At 53.3% G+C, this 14,944-nt stretch overlaps 3 protein-coding genes across 6 annotated transcripts; all 3 read left to right on the forward strand.

The window, feature by feature from the left end:
• Nucleotides 1-78: 78 nt before the first annotated feature.
• CTDNEP1 (CTD nuclear envelope phosphatase 1) lies at nt 79-6,353 on the forward strand. 3 transcript variants are annotated; one of them, XM_019745129.3, is made up of 8 exons: nt 79-860; nt 3,452-3,518; nt 3,616-3,734; nt 3,932-4,003; nt 4,418-4,534; nt 4,772-4,883; nt 5,311-5,395; nt 5,693-6,353. In XM_019745129.3, exons 1-8 carry the CDS (start codon nt 759-761, stop codon nt 5,751-5,753), a joined length of 735 nt encoding a protein of 244 aa, XP_019600688.1. In that variant the 5' UTR covers nt 79-758; the 3' UTR covers nt 5,754-6,353. The 3 variants fall into 3 exon arrangements, 2 of the variants coding, with proteins under 2 accessions (XP_019600688.1, XP_074176719.1); XR_016022840.1 differs by having other exon boundaries at nt 627-860; nt 4,755-4,883; nt 5,693-5,745; XM_074320618.2 differs by lacking the exon at nt 3,932-4,003 and having other exon boundaries at nt 627-860.
• A 1,107-nt stretch (nt 6,354-7,460) lies between these two features.
• GABARAP (GABA type A receptor-associated protein) lies at nt 7,461-9,521 on the forward strand. 2 transcript variants are annotated; one of them, XM_088801952.1, is made up of 5 exons: nt 7,466-7,679; nt 8,231-8,309; nt 8,450-8,568; nt 9,032-9,105; nt 9,147-9,275. In XM_088801952.1, exons 1-4 carry the CDS (start codon nt 7,590-7,592, stop codon nt 9,095-9,097), a joined length of 354 nt encoding a protein of 117 aa, XP_088658078.1. In that variant the 5' UTR covers nt 7,466-7,589; the 3' UTR covers nt 9,098-9,105; nt 9,147-9,275. The 2 variants fall into 2 exon arrangements, with proteins under 2 accessions (XP_074176721.1, XP_088658078.1); XM_074320620.1 differs by having other exon boundaries at nt 7,461-7,679; nt 9,032-9,521.
• An 887-nt stretch (nt 9,522-10,408) lies between these two features.
• Nucleotides 10,409-14,733, forward strand: PHF23 (PHD finger protein 23). The gene is made up of 5 exons (XM_019745219.3): nt 10,409-10,640; nt 12,170-12,201; nt 12,356-12,448; nt 13,008-13,845; nt 13,950-14,733. Exons 1-5 carry the CDS (start codon nt 10,607-10,609, stop codon nt 14,165-14,167), a joined length of 1,215 nt encoding a protein of 404 aa, XP_019600778.1. The 5' UTR covers nt 10,409-10,606; the 3' UTR covers nt 14,168-14,733.
• The last annotated feature ends 211 nt before the right edge of the window (nt 14,734-14,944 follow it).

The following is a 14,944-nucleotide window of genomic DNA, read 5'->3' on the forward strand; positions in this document are numbered from 1 at the left end:
TAGTCCCGGTGAAGCGAATACACGTCACCACCGGAAGTAGTGTCAGAGGGGAAGAGGAGGGGGGAAGAAGGGAGGAGGGAGCCCTTTGGGCGGTAAAATGGCGCCTGTCAGAGTGGGAAATCCTGCTGCAGAGACTGCAGCCCCGCTCCTCAGCGGCTAAGGCGCCCCAGACCTCGGGGAGGGGGAGGCCGCTCCGGGTCAGCCATCCACGCCTTTCGGCTCCCCCTCCCCCTCCTTCCCCGCTCCTTCGCTCAACCGGCCGGTTCACCGCCGCGGCCCTTCGCGCACCCCTGCCCCCGCCCGCCCCTTTCCCGCGGGCAGCCCCCTAGCGCGCCTGCGCAGCGGGCCACCCTCCTCTTCCCCCCCTTCCCCTCCCCCTTCTCCCTCCCTCCCTTATCCCTAGCCCCCTCCCCCATAACCCCCTCCCCCAATTCTTCATCCCCTTCCCTGCTGGTCTCTGAGGACCCCGTCCTATCCCGACCTATTTCGGCCCGCAACCTCCGCGAAGCCGTCGGTGCCAGTCCCTGCCCATGTGGGCCCCTGCGGGCTGCCCACGCCTGTACCCCAGCTCCCCGTTCCTCTGGGCTTTCCCCTCGCTGGGGGTGGCTTTCTGAGCCTTCCTCTCCGTGCCCCTCTCTGCGGCCTCTCCTGCCACTCGGGGCCCCCGTTCCCCCTCCCGGCAGCGGGGGGCTGCCCCCGGGGGGCTGGCGGAGCTGGGCCGCGGGGGCCCCAGGGCCGGCGGTGCCGGGGTCATCGGGATGATGCGGACGCAGTGTCTGCTGGGGCTGCGCACGTTCGTGGCCTTCGCCGCCAAGCTGTGGAGCTTCTTCATTTACCTTTTGCGGAGGCAGATCCGCACGGTGAGCCTGGGTGGGCGCCGTTGGTGGTGGGGACCTATGTCAGTGGTGCTCACGGGTTTTCAGAAAGCGTCAGGCTTCTGGGCCTAGGAACGGAGTCCTAGCGGCATCTTCTCCCGTTAGAGATTTAGGGCACCTTTAGCTGGGCGTGGGGTGGGATGGGGAGGAGGGAGACTCTTGTATTAGAACCGAGAACCGGGGGCCTAGACGGGGACTGGATTTTGCAACTCTTGGGGTCTAGGGTCGTGGGTGGGGTGCCCTTAAGAAAGCTGGAGTTGTTGCTGAAGAAACGGAGAAGCGGGGAACACCTGTTTGATGGCAGCATATCTGTTGATGTGGACTTGTGAAAGACCCTCCTTGTGTGTTTGGTCTTATAACAGGGAGTGACACGCTTGTGTGTCAAGGGTGGGGGTGGATGGGAGGGCATATGTGATGAGGATGGAAACTTGGGAAAAGCCCTGGGTGTGAAGGAGAAACCCCTGCCGTTTGCATTAAGGGAACTCCTCCAAAAAGGCCCTGAAAAACTTACTTCATAGTGTGAGTATCTTGGTTTATTGAGCCCCTGGGACTAAAAGATGCTTTTACATTGGGCTTCTTTAGCTGTGGAAGGGAGCATATTAAAGTTGGGGTGTCCCTATTAGAAGACGGCGTTTGTCAGTTGTAGGCTTGACTCTGAAGGCACACTTGTTTCTCCCGGAGACCCCAGCATTCCCTGTTGAGGGTTACTGTGGGTAGTGGAGACGGTGCATGTGCTCAAATATTTCTGGGTTTCCTTCACTATAGCTTTTCCCCAAGGTCAAAGCTCCTTATGCTAACATCATTTAATGAATGGTCTCTTGTGTTCTCATCACCACTGGGGAGAATCTTCTGAAGAAGTCTGGGGAGATTCAGTGAGCTTGGGTGCAGAGGTTCTCTGGTCTGTACTCTTTGGCATACTTCAGTAAAACTTGAAAGAATAAAAACGGGTAGGGGCTGCCTAGGTCAAGGAATTTCCAGAAAGCCCTAGGAGATAGGGGTGGTGACTTGGGCGAATGGGTTTGGCCTGGGCTTCAGTGTCTCCTTTACTATTCTACTGTTTCCATTTACTGATATAGGGTGAGGATTGTTTTCTGTGGTCATGGTTGTAGGTAGGGCTATTTACCTGAGACAAGAGTTAGGATCCAAGAAGAATCTGGGGTCATAGATGCTGAGATGTGTGTGGGGCTAGCTCCTGGGATTTTCTTTACATGTTAGCTACCATCCTCTCTTCCTGGCCTTGCTCTGAGCTTCCCATTTTCTCTCCCTAACAACAATTTTCTGTTCTGGTTGCAGGGAATAGTGCTCCAGCCCATCCAGAGGTTAGTTGCTCTCCTCTGGGTGGCACTGACCCACAGCCCTTTGTCTTCTCTTCCCTTCCAATCTGGTTTCCACCCCCCACCCCCTTCTGGCAGATGCTTGGAGCATTCCCTACATGCCCAGCATGTGCAACCCGAGATAGCAGGGCAGGACACTCGAGCTGTTGCGGCCCTCATCACCACCCAGGGAGAAAAGAAGGGCAGATGCCTTGGGATTAGGGGGAGAGGGCCCTTTCCTTTGCAAAGGGGAGCCTGATTCTGGTGATGGCTCTAGGGATGGACTGAAAAGCATTTGTGCCTTAAAAGGAAATAGCAGAGGAGGGAATTACCAGGGTTTGCATGGGGGAGATCCGAATATTAGAAATAGGAGCCTCTAGAGAAGGCTTGGAGAAGTTGGAAGGCTGAGGTGGTGATGTCCTTGTCCCTTCACTTCTCACTCACAGCCCTTACTTCACTTTGGCCTTCTCCACACAACCTGTCAGTCAGCTTGGCAGATGGGGCTTTCCAGTGTTCTCTGCCTTGCCCTAGGTACCAGGAAAAGGGGGCTGTTCAGAGGGCTGAGGTTCTTTGCAACTTGTGACTTGGCTCTTAAAGACAGAAATGGACAGGTGGCTGGTTAAAATAAGCCCGGTGGCCCCCAGCCAGAGGAACTTAGCTGACCTGACAACCCCTGGGTTGCTTCATCCTCTCTTCCCCTTAGGGACCCAAGGACCTCCCCTCTTGACTCCTATTCCTACTCCACTAAGGAAGCTCAGTTCCTAGCGGGAGATGATGGGAGTTGTCATGAAGAATCCTTGGGGTGGAGGTGGGGAGGGCTGTGTATTTCTTTGTTCAGTGTAGCAGGATAATATGGTAAAGAGGGCAAGCTATTATGTCGGACTGTGTGGGTACAATCCTGGCTCCACCACTTCATAGATTCTAATATGAACTGACCACCCCTGCTACAGTGTTCTAGGAATTCAGCCATGATAGAGACAAAAATCCATGCTCTCGTGGAGTTTGCATTCTAATTGTGGGGACAAACAACTAAATAAAATAATTTCTAGCTGTGTGGCCTTAGGCAAGGTATTTAACCTCCCTAAGCCTCAGTTTATTCTTAAAACAGAGATGATACTATTGTTGTTGTTTTGAGAAATAAATGAAATAATCCTGAATCACTTACACGGTACCCAACATACAGTAAATATTCAACATGTGCTATCTATTGTTACTAGGGAAGATTTCTTTGTCAAGGGTTCTAATTTTCTCTCTTGTTCTTAGGTAATTCAGTACCAAACTGTTCGATATGATATCCTTCCCTTATCTCCTGTGTCCCGGAATCGGCTAGGTATGTGTGCTGGCTGAGAAGACTCCTTTAACGTGAGGTAGGATTCAAGGTCTGGGCTGGAGGTTGGTTGATGTTTTCCCTTCCTGTTGTGGTTCAGGCCAGGTGAAGAGGAAGATCCTGGTGCTGGATCTGGATGAGACACTTATTCACTCCCATCATGATGGGGTCCTGAGGCCCACAGTCCGGCCTGGAACACCTCCTGATTTCATCCTCAAGGTGTGTGGGGATGGGATGGAATGGTTATGGCTGTTATTCGTCTTAGGCTGGACTCCCTTTCCCAGTCCCAGAATGTGTCATCTCCATCCCCATCCCCTGGCACCAGTGTCAGCCTGAAGGAGGGAGGCAGGCAGTGGGAGGGTGTCGTTTAGGCCATGTTCTGGTGCTTCCCCTAGCCCTTCCCTATTCCTCTACAGGTGGTAATAGATAAACATCCTGTCCGGTTTTTTGTACATAAGAGGCCCCATGTGGATTTCTTCTTAGAAGTGGTGAGTTTGCGAAAGCCAAAGGGAGCTCTGTTATGAAGGAATGGTTTTAGGGTTCTGGGAATTTAGAGAATTTAGAGGAAGTAAGGGTTGAGGAGAAATGGGTAAGGGCAATTTTGGAGAGGGGAGGCTGTGGGGTGGTTGGAGAATGGCTTTCACTAGTTTGGGTTCATTTGTTTTGCTGATGTAATTCTTTTCTTCCACAGGCTTCTTGCTCTTTTGTTCTTGCATCTCTGAATCTTAAGGGTGTATGGTGCCTAAGACTTGAGTTTGGGGGCGTTCACAATTTTGTGTCCTTAGAGATAATTTGATATTGCTGAAAGTCCTGAAGGACAAGGCTGCAGTCCTGGTGAATGGGAACTGTGTATCTAAAGGATGATCACCTCTTCTGACACCTCCCTTTCCCCTGTATTTCAGGTGAGCCAGTGGTACGAGCTGGTAGTATTCACAGCAAGCATGGAGATTTATGGCTCTGCTGTGGCAGATAAACTGGACAATAGCAGAAGCATTCTCAAGAGGAGATACTACAGACAGGTAAGGGGCTAGAATCCAGGTCTAAGAGTAAAGCTCCAGAGGCAGACCACCAGTGAGAGATTTGAGTTGGAAGCAATTGTCCTGAAATGGGACCTTCTAGTCATATGTGTGTGGGTGGTGGTATACTGCATGATCCTCTTTGTGGGAATTGGCTACCCAAGGCGTTGTTGGGCTGGGGGGGAGGACAGTCACAGAGAGCGAGTTTCCTTTTGATGCCCAGCTTACCCTGCCTTCCAGCACTGCACTTTGGAATTGGGCAGCTACATCAAGGACCTCTCTGTGGTCCACAGTGACCTCTCCAGCATTGTGATCCTGGATAACTCCCCAGGGGCTTACAGGAGCCATCCAGGTATGGGGGAAGGTGGTGAGTCTGGCAGGACCAGGAAGTGGTTCTGAGGAGGTATTTTGAATACATGGAGTTGTGATGCCTTGGTTTACTGTAGGTCAGGATGCAAGTTGTTTCTCTTCTAAATGAGACATTCCCCTCTCCCCCACATGACCATTTCATAAATCAGATTTCTTACAGCAGGTGAGACACAATGACAGTAAGTTTGACTAGAGGCCTCACACTAGTATGAGATGTGGTGATTGAAATTTTATTTTATTTTGGAGGATAAATCAAGAAGGTTTTTACTTAGATTATTGAGTTTGGGTAGAAGGTAGTGGCAAGGTATATATTTGAAAGTAATGATCCTTACTCCCAAATAAAAGAAAAAAACACCCTGTCTCTTTTGAATCCTTTGTTTCTTCTCATGTGCATTTTTCACTCAACTTAGACAATGCCATCCCCATCAAATCCTGGTTCAGTGACCCCAGCGACACCGCCCTTCTCAACCTGCTTCCAATGCTGGATGCCCTCAGGTAAGGGAAGCTAGACACTTAGATTTCTGAGGAAAGGAGGAGGTGGGGGAATCCCAAGAGGAAAAAAAAAGTTTGACCTGTTTTACTTACTTATCTCTCTTCCCTAAGAATTTAGCATTTGAGCCCAGGTCTTAGACTAAAGCTCATCACTTTTAGCCGTTGGGTTTTGGGCAAACTGAACATCATCTGAAAATGGTGATCATTTCTGCCCCACATCTCCAGTGAGGCTGCCTCACACTAGTGTTGTGGGGATATTAACTATAAGGACTCTACCAATGCAAGTTATTGTCATCCCAGGTTCACCGCTGATGTTCGTTCTGTGCTGAGTCGAAACCTTCACCAACATAGGCTCTGGTGACAGCTGCTCCCCCTCCACCTGAGTTGGGGTGGGGGGGAAAGGGAGGGTGAGCCCTCAGGATGCCGTCTGATGCCCTGTCCAATGGTGAGGACTGCCTGGGCAGGGTCTGCCTCTCCCTCCCCTCTCTGCCCTGGGAGCCCTGCACTCTGTATGGAGTCTGGATGGACACATGGGCCAGACTCTGAAGCAGCCTCACTCTAACTTCGTGTTCAAACTCCTTGGAAACCCCAGACTGGGACATAAGCAGAGGCCTAGGAGAGCCGAAACTGTGTCTGTGGTGGAGAGACAGGACTGGCCAGTGAGAGACAGACATTCGGTAATCCAGGAGGCTCAGAGAGAAGCCAAGCCAGCTTTGTTGTGATTTGATTTTTTTAAAACTCTTGTATAAAACTGATCTAATTCTTTACTCCAAGGGCTGGGCTGTGGGTGGGAAACTGGGATTTGGGCCACTGGATTTTCCCCAAACTTGTCCTCCCCTTTCTTTTCCCTCTGTTTTACCTTTTTCCTAGATTTCCTCAGACCTGTAACCAGTTTTGTTTTTTTTTTCCTCTTTTTTTCTTTCCTTTCTTTTAAACCATGCATTATAACTTGGAAACCAAAGCTGCCCTAGGTCCTTCTCTGGGGTTTGGGTAAATGAAGGGGAGGGGTCTTTGTTCACATCCACCCTGCCCTCTAGGCAGAGGTGACTGCTGTTGGGCCCAAGGGGTAAGGGGAAAATGTGGTGTTGGGTTGTCAGTGATGCAGTAGAGAACATTGACTTCAGATGATTTGGCGGGAAGGGTGTTAGTGAAGGGTCAGCGCCCTGGCTGGGAGTGAAAAGTACAGCTGTATGTCTGGAGGGGACTCGAGCTCCAGAGCAAGACACAGAAATATGAAAGGAGAAGACGGAATGCCAGAAAAGGCATATAGCTGGAGAGAGGCTGGGCTGGGGGGACTGACGTAGACAACCTAAGTGGGCGCTGCCCGCAGGTAGCTTGTGCCACAGGCCGTCCATTCTCCCCGGTCAAGTTAACCTCCCTCCCGCCTCCGGCTCCCCGCGCCCTCCTCCCCGAAGCCGGCTCTACTTCCTTGTAGCTGCCACGTGATGCTCCGCCCTTCTCTGAGATCACATGATTTCGTTGGTACAAATACTGGAGGTGTTCTTCCGCGCTGACGTAGTCCCTAACCTTTCGGACCTTTACATTCCCTCTTGGTCCACTCATTCCTGGAACCTATGGTTTCTGTGCATCTCTCTAAACATATATTTTGTTTCTGCCCTCCTGTATTTCCGAAGGCCACCTCTTCCATTTGGGTACTATTTTGTTTTGGTGTCAACGGCCGTCTTTAGCGTACCAGCACATTTCTTGAATAGCTGTCCTTGTAATTCTCTGCTCTTTTTCCTCTACGTTATGCCCGAAAAGAATTTTTGAGGAACAAGTCTCAAGTTATGTTTGCTATCTCCTAGCTTCTTTTCACCCCTAGCTTCGTGGGGGAAGGTCGGGAAACGGGTTTTCAGTTATTTTTGACGGTAGCAAAAGCCAACCACCTTTGCTACGTCGCCTGCGTAGCCCACAAGTTGATTCCGAAGCTATTACGCTGATGGCGTGGCGGGGGCAGGGGGGGTGGTCAGTAGGTGGTGCTAAGTTAGCGGCGTCAGGGCTGCTGCGCTAGTGGCGTAATGTAGCAGGCAGGGCGGCCCCTGATGGGCGGGGGCGGGGTTGGTGAATAGGGAAGTGGCGCAAGTCCTGGGATCGCTCCGCTGAATCCGCCCGCGCGTCGCCGCCGTCGCCGCCTCCCCCAGTCCCGGCCCCCCCGGGTTCCCTCAGCCCAGCCTTGTCCAGCCCGGTTCCCGGGAGGATGAAGTTCGTGTATAAAGAGGAGCATCCGTTCGAGAAGCGCCGCTCTGAGGGCGAGAAGATCCGAAAGAAATACCCGGACCGGGTCCCGGTGAGGACCGTAGCCAGGGCCGAGGGCTCGGGGCGCCGGCGCTGGCGCTGACGCCACAGCCTGGGCTTGGGTCGGGGACGGGCAGTTTGGGTATCAAGCTTCCTGCTGTGGCAGGTTTGGGAACGAACCTGAAACTGCTGTCTCTGGGACCGGAGGTGAAAGGAGTGGGGTAGTGGTGGTAGCTGGGGGTGAGGGGGTGTAGGTGGGAGAGATAGACCTTGAGATTCGTGTGGGAGGCTGTAGGGAGTTTGACAGTCTGAATGTCACATGGTCATTCCCCCGAGTTCTTGAGATTGAAGCTGTAGTCGCCCCAGACAAGTCATTTTCGTCTAATTAAGGTAATTATTTATTATGACAGGGACCTGGATGTTTAGATGAGTTGAGTCAGTGGGGTTAGAATCTCTACTCAGGTCTGCACCGCGTGTTCATAGACAAAGAATTGAGTCTGGGGTAGGTCTGCGTGCTAGAAATACTGTTGCTTGAGTTCCTGACAGGTGGAGCTGTGGGACGCTATACCTACTGTCTCCTAATTTTCATCTTCCCTTTATCAGGTGATAGTAGAAAAGGCTCCCAAAGCTCGGATAGGAGACCTTGACAAAAAGAAATACCTGGTGCCTTCTGATCTCACAGGTGGGAACCTGACCCAATACTCAAGTTTGCTTCCTGTGGGTGTGAGTGCAATCTCTGTGGGAGGAGGCTCCACATAGCAGCTGTTCTTTTGAGGGCTTTTGTGCTATCTGTGACTTTATCACACCTTGTATCTTTGGCAGTTGGTCAGTTCTACTTCTTGATCCGGAAGCGAATTCATCTCCGAGCTGAGGATGCCTTGTTTTTCTTTGTCAACAATGTCATTCCACCCACCAGTGCCACGATGGGTCAGCTATACCAGGTACGGTGACTGGGACGTAATGGAGGCTTTGGAGAGGAGTTGGAAGAGCTTGAGAGGAAGAAAGTTTTAGGTCGGTAGTTCTTGGACTAGCTGGCTTGCTTAGCTCTCAATTTTATCTTTGGCCTTAAACTTTCTGGATAGTCCTGAGTTGGGGGTTTGGGCAGGCAGTGGGGGTAGAGAGAAGGGAGAGAACAGTGAGCTGGAGCAAGTATTCTAATTCTGACCCTCCCTAGTCCCTCCCCACAGCAGCAGAGAACAGTTGAAGATCTTTTTTGCCAAGAGCTGCTTCTAGGGATAATCCGGCTAGACTACTAGGGTTTGGAGCAAGTGAGGAAGAGAATCAAGGCACTGGTTTTGGGAGTTTTCAAAAAGAATGGTGTTTAAAGAATGTGTTTGGGTGGCAGGTGGTTTAGGTAACTAAGCTCAGATGTCTGAGCAGCATCATTTTCTGTTTTCACTCCAGGAACACCATGAAGAAGACTTCTTTCTATACATTGCGTACAGTGACGAAAGTGTCTATGGTCTGTGAAACTGCTGCCCCTGCAGTGGGGGGTCCCATTCTACAAAGAGAGGTGGCCCCCCTTCCTTGACCACCTCCTCCTTCAGGCTCAATCACCACCTCCCTTCAGGACCTGCACTTCCTAATGTTTGAGGCTCTTTTCCCAGACCCTCTTAGCAGGAGGGTTAATGGGTGGAGATGGCCTCTAGTACCTCTCCTTTCTCCTTTCTTCCCCTTTCTATACCACTTTCCCACTCTGCTTTAGACTTCTTGATTGTCAATCTCTGTCACATCCAGTGATTGTTTTGGTTTCTGTTCCCTTTCTAACTGCTCAAGGGGCTCAGAACCCCAACAATCCTTTCCTTTCACTACCTTTTTTTGGGGGTAGATGGAAGGGACTGAAATTGTGGGGGGAAGGTAGGAGGCACATCAATAAAGAGGAAACCAAGCTGAACTGGATTTTGCTTTGTATTCCTTCCCTACCCCTTTTGTTTTTTAATCATCGGTGGTGGGAAAGAGGTTGGAGGGATAGTCATATATTTTAGGTTATTCTGTTGATGTTGGGGTGGCTTTTCCTTGTGCATAAAAAGGGTGCTTTTATTGTGATGGATGAGATACTCTGAGTTGTTTCTTGAAACTTTTAGCTTTATATACATGTGTATTGGGTCCTTATGGAAAGAATAACTATTTTACTGTGGGTTCCTGTGGAGAAAGTTTGAGAGTACCTGCTTTAGATAAACACATCCAAGTTTATTATAACCTTTTGGATTAAGAAAGTTATCGAGTGTGGAGGCTGGTAAAAGGACTCTGCTTTCAGATGCGTGCCACCTGGCCAGACTTTGTGCCAGAATATGGGATCCAGTGGAGGGGAATCCAAGGGAGGGAGAAGACTGGGAGGAGGGAACCATTATCACCAGGAAAACTTCATCTTCCAGCAACCACTTCTCCGTTTGGCCGGAAGTGGGGCGGTCCCCCGGAGGGGAGAAAGAACCTGCAGAATGAGGCAGTATGGTGGCCGAGAGTTCTAATGCCGGCTTTCCCTTCTTTCTTAGTCGCGCTCAGCCTACATTTCCCAGGAGCCTGCGCGCGCTCTTCCGTTCTACCCTCTGCTCCAATCTCCCCGCCACTCCCCGGGGGAGGGGAGCAGTTTAGTGCGCCTGCGCCAGTCCGTGGCTTGCTGGGGACTGAAGTTCCCAAGGTTTATGCAGTCCCCTTTCCGCTGTCCCCTGACGGACTACAAGTCCCTTGATGCATTGCGCATCGGCGCCCGCGTAGGGAGGGGGGAGGAGATGAGGGAGGGAGGAGAGAGGAGGAGGAGGGAGCAGGCGGCCGGCGGCGCGGGGGGAGGGGGCCCGGTCCGGGAGTGCGGGAGGCAGTGGTAGAGGGAGGTGGCGGCAGCGGCTAGCGGACTCGAGTCACAACCGGGCCGAGGCAGACACCTCTGTGGAAAGAGGCAGAAGGAGTACCGAGCACCGGAGGCGGCACCGGGAGCCCGGGTTAGGGGAGGGGGGCGCCGGACCAAGAGGAGGGGAGGGGGCGATGCTGGAAGCCATGGCGGAGCCCAGTCCCGAAGGTGAGCTCTCGACCGGCACGGAACGCTGAGCCGGCGGGGGGCGGGTTAGGAATCAATTGGCAAACTTGGAGGTCGAGCCCCGGAGGGAGCGCGGGGAGGGGGTCGGGGGCCTGCCCCTGGTGGTGGAAGAACGACGAGTTGTGAGACCTTGGAGAAAGAGGAGTGGGAGACTAGGCTGAGGGTAGCTGGAGATCAGACGCTGTGTGTGGGGGGGTGGGAGCTAGAAACCCGGAGCTTGGGGGTTAGGGGCCGAAAGGGCCTCCGGCAGGTTGGGGCCCTGAAGCTAGAAGGCTGGGGGGACCTGGGGGCTGGAGAGTTGTTGAGGAGGGAGGAGGTAGAAGAGGACTGAGTGAGGAGCCCGGTAGTTCGCCGAGGTGGGGGAGTTTGTGGCGGTGGTGCCGGAGCTCCCGGTAGTTGCCGCCGGAGATAGCCTGGTGAATGTTGGAGGGGTGGGCAGATAGTTGTGGGAGAAGAGGGTGTCTGGGTATTGTCTGCGGTAGAGGGACCTGTACCGGGGGGTAGTTGTGGGAAGAGAGCCTGGAAGAGACGAGAGCTGGGTAGTTGTAGGGGCGGTGGGGCGGGGTGGGGGTTAAGACCGGCGAGTTGCGGGGTGGGGGGGGAGTTGATCGGCGAGGTTTAGAGCTTGGGAGTTGCGGAGCGGCGGTAGCAGCGGGGGTTGGCGTGGAAGAGTAGAGTAGCTGGTGGGGGGCGGCTAGAGTTTAGGGGTCCATAGCCTAAGTGACTTAATGGTGAGTACGGGGGCGGGGGGGTGGGTGGTCGGCGTCCGGAGAGAGCTCCGAACAGGGCCTGGGGGCCCGGCCGGGAGCCCTAGAAGCTCGAGACGGGGAGGGGCCAAAGCCCCGGATGGGGGCGGAGGGACGGCGAAATTGTGGGGAGCGCGGTATGGGGGGGGGCAGGTGGGGCCGCGTCCGGGTGAGAGCTTTCGGGTCTGTCCCGGACGCGAACCGGCATTGGATGTGTGATTCTGTGTGTGTTTAGGGTGGGGGTGAGGGGCGCGCCGGGCCTCGTGCTCGAGTAGAAGGGGCTGGAGGGCGGGGAGCGGTTCAGCGTGGTCATCCTAGACCCTGGGGGCCGGCGGGCGGCGTGTGCAGCCTCGGAGGGCCCGGGGCAGTAGAGCGCGGCCCGGCAGAAACTCGGGGCCCTGGGCGCATGTGAAGGACAGGGTCAGGCGGCAGCCCGGGCTCGGCCCCGGGAGCGGTATGGCGGGGTGGGGCGCTAAGAGATCGGAGTAGACGAGTCTAGAGAAACCGTGAGGGGGGGCGGGGCGCCAGGCCTCCGGTGGGGGGAAGGGGAGCGCTATAGCGAGGCCTGAGAGCGCGCCGCGCCCAAGCTCCGCCCCTCGCGGGGCGGGAGGGGGAGCAGGGGCGGTTCCAGCACAGCTGGGGGCCTGCTGGCCCGGCTGAGGGACTTGGGAGAGCAGGGGATTTGCTTGGCATCTCCAAGGTTTAGAGGTGGGATTTTATACAGACTCTTCTAGTGCCTTAACTCAGCTTTTATTGCTTTCACAGATCCACCTCCGACCCTTAAACCAGAGACTCAGGTGAAGTTTCCCTTTACCTTGCAGCCTAGTATTACTGACCGCCCCCCTCCTCTCTCCCTCTCCCTCCTACGTTTTCCAGATTCCTCACTCCTGGGACTACTCTTTGGGAATGCCCCTCTTAAACTCCATGTGATACATATTTCCTTCCTTTCAGCCACCAGAGAAACGTCGAAGAACAATTGAAGATTTCAACAAATTCTGTAGTTTTGTCTTGGCCTATGCTGGTTACATCCCTCCTAGCAAAGAGGTAGGGACAGGAGGTCAACTGACTTGAGGGTGGTGGCCTAGGACTAGAGGGACTGTTGAGCAAATGGGACTGTATTTATAGGAGAAGGCTTCCAGAAATTATATACGTAAGACTAGGGCAGTTAGAAATTCTGGTAGGAAGACTAGTATCTGGGATGAGGGTGGGCTTAATAGCGATAGATGGCTTGAGTAGCAGTGAATAGTCTTGGGGTGATGTTACCTGAAGATGCTTTTGGGTAAATTTTAGGAAGCTGAAAATGGTGACAAATGAGGCTACACAGAAAGGAAACTAAAGAAATATGGGTCTTGTTGGGAGATACAGCATTACAAAGGCAGTGGGAATTGGGGAGATGGATAGAATTTAAGGGCAGAAGTAGCATGGAGGTGCTCAAGAGGTGATAGGAATTGGGGTGGGGATAAATTTTCTGAGTACAGTGAGAATTGGTGATTTTGGCAGGATATTTGGGAGTAGACTGGTCCCTGGTTTTCAAGCTGGGTTTATAGAGAAGCTGAGATGATACTGGGCCCCCTGCTGACCACGGTCTTGTCCGCCTTTTAAGGAAAGTGACTGGCCAGCCTCTGGCTCCAGCTCTCCATTGCGAGGTGAGAGTGCGGCAGACAGTGATGGCTGGGACTCTGCCCCCTCAGATCTCCGAACCATCCAGACCTTTGTTAAGAAAGCAAAGTCATCCAAGAGACGGGCGGCTCAAGCAGGTCCCACTCAGCCTGGACCTCCAAGGTCCACTTTCTCTCGTCTGCAGGCCCCTGACAGTGCTACACTGCTTGAGAAGATGAAGCTCAAGGACTCTCTGTTTGATCTAGATGGGCCCAAAATGGCATCTCCACTGTCCCCCACATCCCTGACACATGCGTCCCGGCCCCCTGCTGCTCTCACCCCAGTGCCCCTTTCCCAGGGGGATCTCTCCCAGCCTCCTCGAAAGAAGGACCGAAAGAACCGAAAGTTGGGGCCAGGAGGGGGGGCTGGCTTTGGGGTGCTTCGGAGGCCTCGGCCAGCCCCTGGGGATGGGGAAAAGAGGTCTCGAATCAAGAAGAGCAAGAAGCGGAAGTTGAAAAAAGCAGAGCGGGGGGATAGACTCCCACCTCCTGGGCCTCCCCGGGCACCCCCCAGTGATACAGACTCTGAAGAGGAGGAGGAGGAGGAAGAGGAGGAGGAGGAGGAAGAGATTGTAGCAATGGTAGGGGGTGAAGCCCCAGCCCCTGTGCTCCCAACACCCCCTGAGGCTCCTAGGCCCCCTGCCACAGTGCACCCTGAAGGAGCCCCTCCCACTGACAGTGAAAGCAAGGAGGTGGGCAGCACTGAAACAAGCCAAGATGGAGATGCCAGCTCCAGTGAAGGTGAGATGCGGGTCATGGATGAAGACATCATGGTAGAATCAGGTGAGAAGTTTGGGGCTGAATAGGGGCAGCTGGGATGATGGGTATGGAGCTGTTGTGGATGCAAGAGCTCAGACAGAACACCAAACAAACCTTCTTTTCCCCAGGTGATGACTCATGGGACCTGATCACATGTTACTGTCGAAAGCCCTTTGCAGGGCGGCCCATGATTGAGTGCAGCCTGTGTGGAACATGGATCCACCTTTCCTGTGCTAAGATTAAGAAGACCAATGTCCCTGACTTCTTTTACTGCCAGAAGTGCAAGGAACTGCGGCCAGAGGCCCGGCGGTTAGGGGGTCCGCCTCCCAAATCTGGAGAGCCCTGACATTTCTAGGCTGGAACTTCCAAATGACAACATGACTTGGGAACTAAGCCTCAGGGTCCTCAGCCTATCCCCTGAAGCTTGGATACTGTCCTACTTCAAGGCAGGAATTCCCAAGGGAGACTGGCTTGGAAATGAGTTCCTTCCCTATCCTTTCCCACCTTGTGGACTTTAACTCGGACAGACCCATTACATTTAGGGGTGGGGGGCTGCCTGGGTCCCTAGACACTTAATTTCTGTCCCTTGGACCTGCCACCCCTCACTTTCTGGGCCAGGATTGGAATTGGGATGGAACGGGACAGTTGTCTATAAAACTCTAGTGTAAATATAGCACTCCCCTCCCTCATCTTCTGTCTCACTCCCCGTTCTACACCGGTTGTATTTTTAATTTTGGAATTCCGCTTTTGGGCATGGCAACTCAGAGGTGGAGTACCAACCAGAGCCTGGCCGAGGGAGGGAGGAAAACAAAGGTTCTTTCATTTCTTTTGTTTTTAATAATACTGGCCAGCTGTTTGTACAGGTAGCCTGCGTGTTGTAAATAAAGCAGAGTGGGCTCTTTTGTGTTTATAGCCCTCACTGACTGTCCTGCTTGGGAGGGAGACTTAAGAGAAGCTGGCTGGAGAAGGCTGGAGGAGGGCCTGAAACCCATCTTGAAAGTCCGAGCTGAAGAATGACGGCCCTGTACCTTTCCCATCAACCCTATGGCTTCGGTTGGCTTTGCCTCGCCTGAGGAAGCTCACAACCCACCTTTACTCTCCACACACGCTTCAGTGGATGAGG

The sequence above is a fragment of the Rhinolophus sinicus genome, chromosome 12 (assembly GCF_057876585.1).
Source record: "Rhinolophus sinicus isolate RSI-liver-muscle chromosome 12, RSI-T2T, whole genome shotgun sequence".
Lineage (NCBI taxonomy): Eukaryota > Metazoa > Chordata > Mammalia > Chiroptera > Rhinolophidae > Rhinolophus > Rhinolophus sinicus.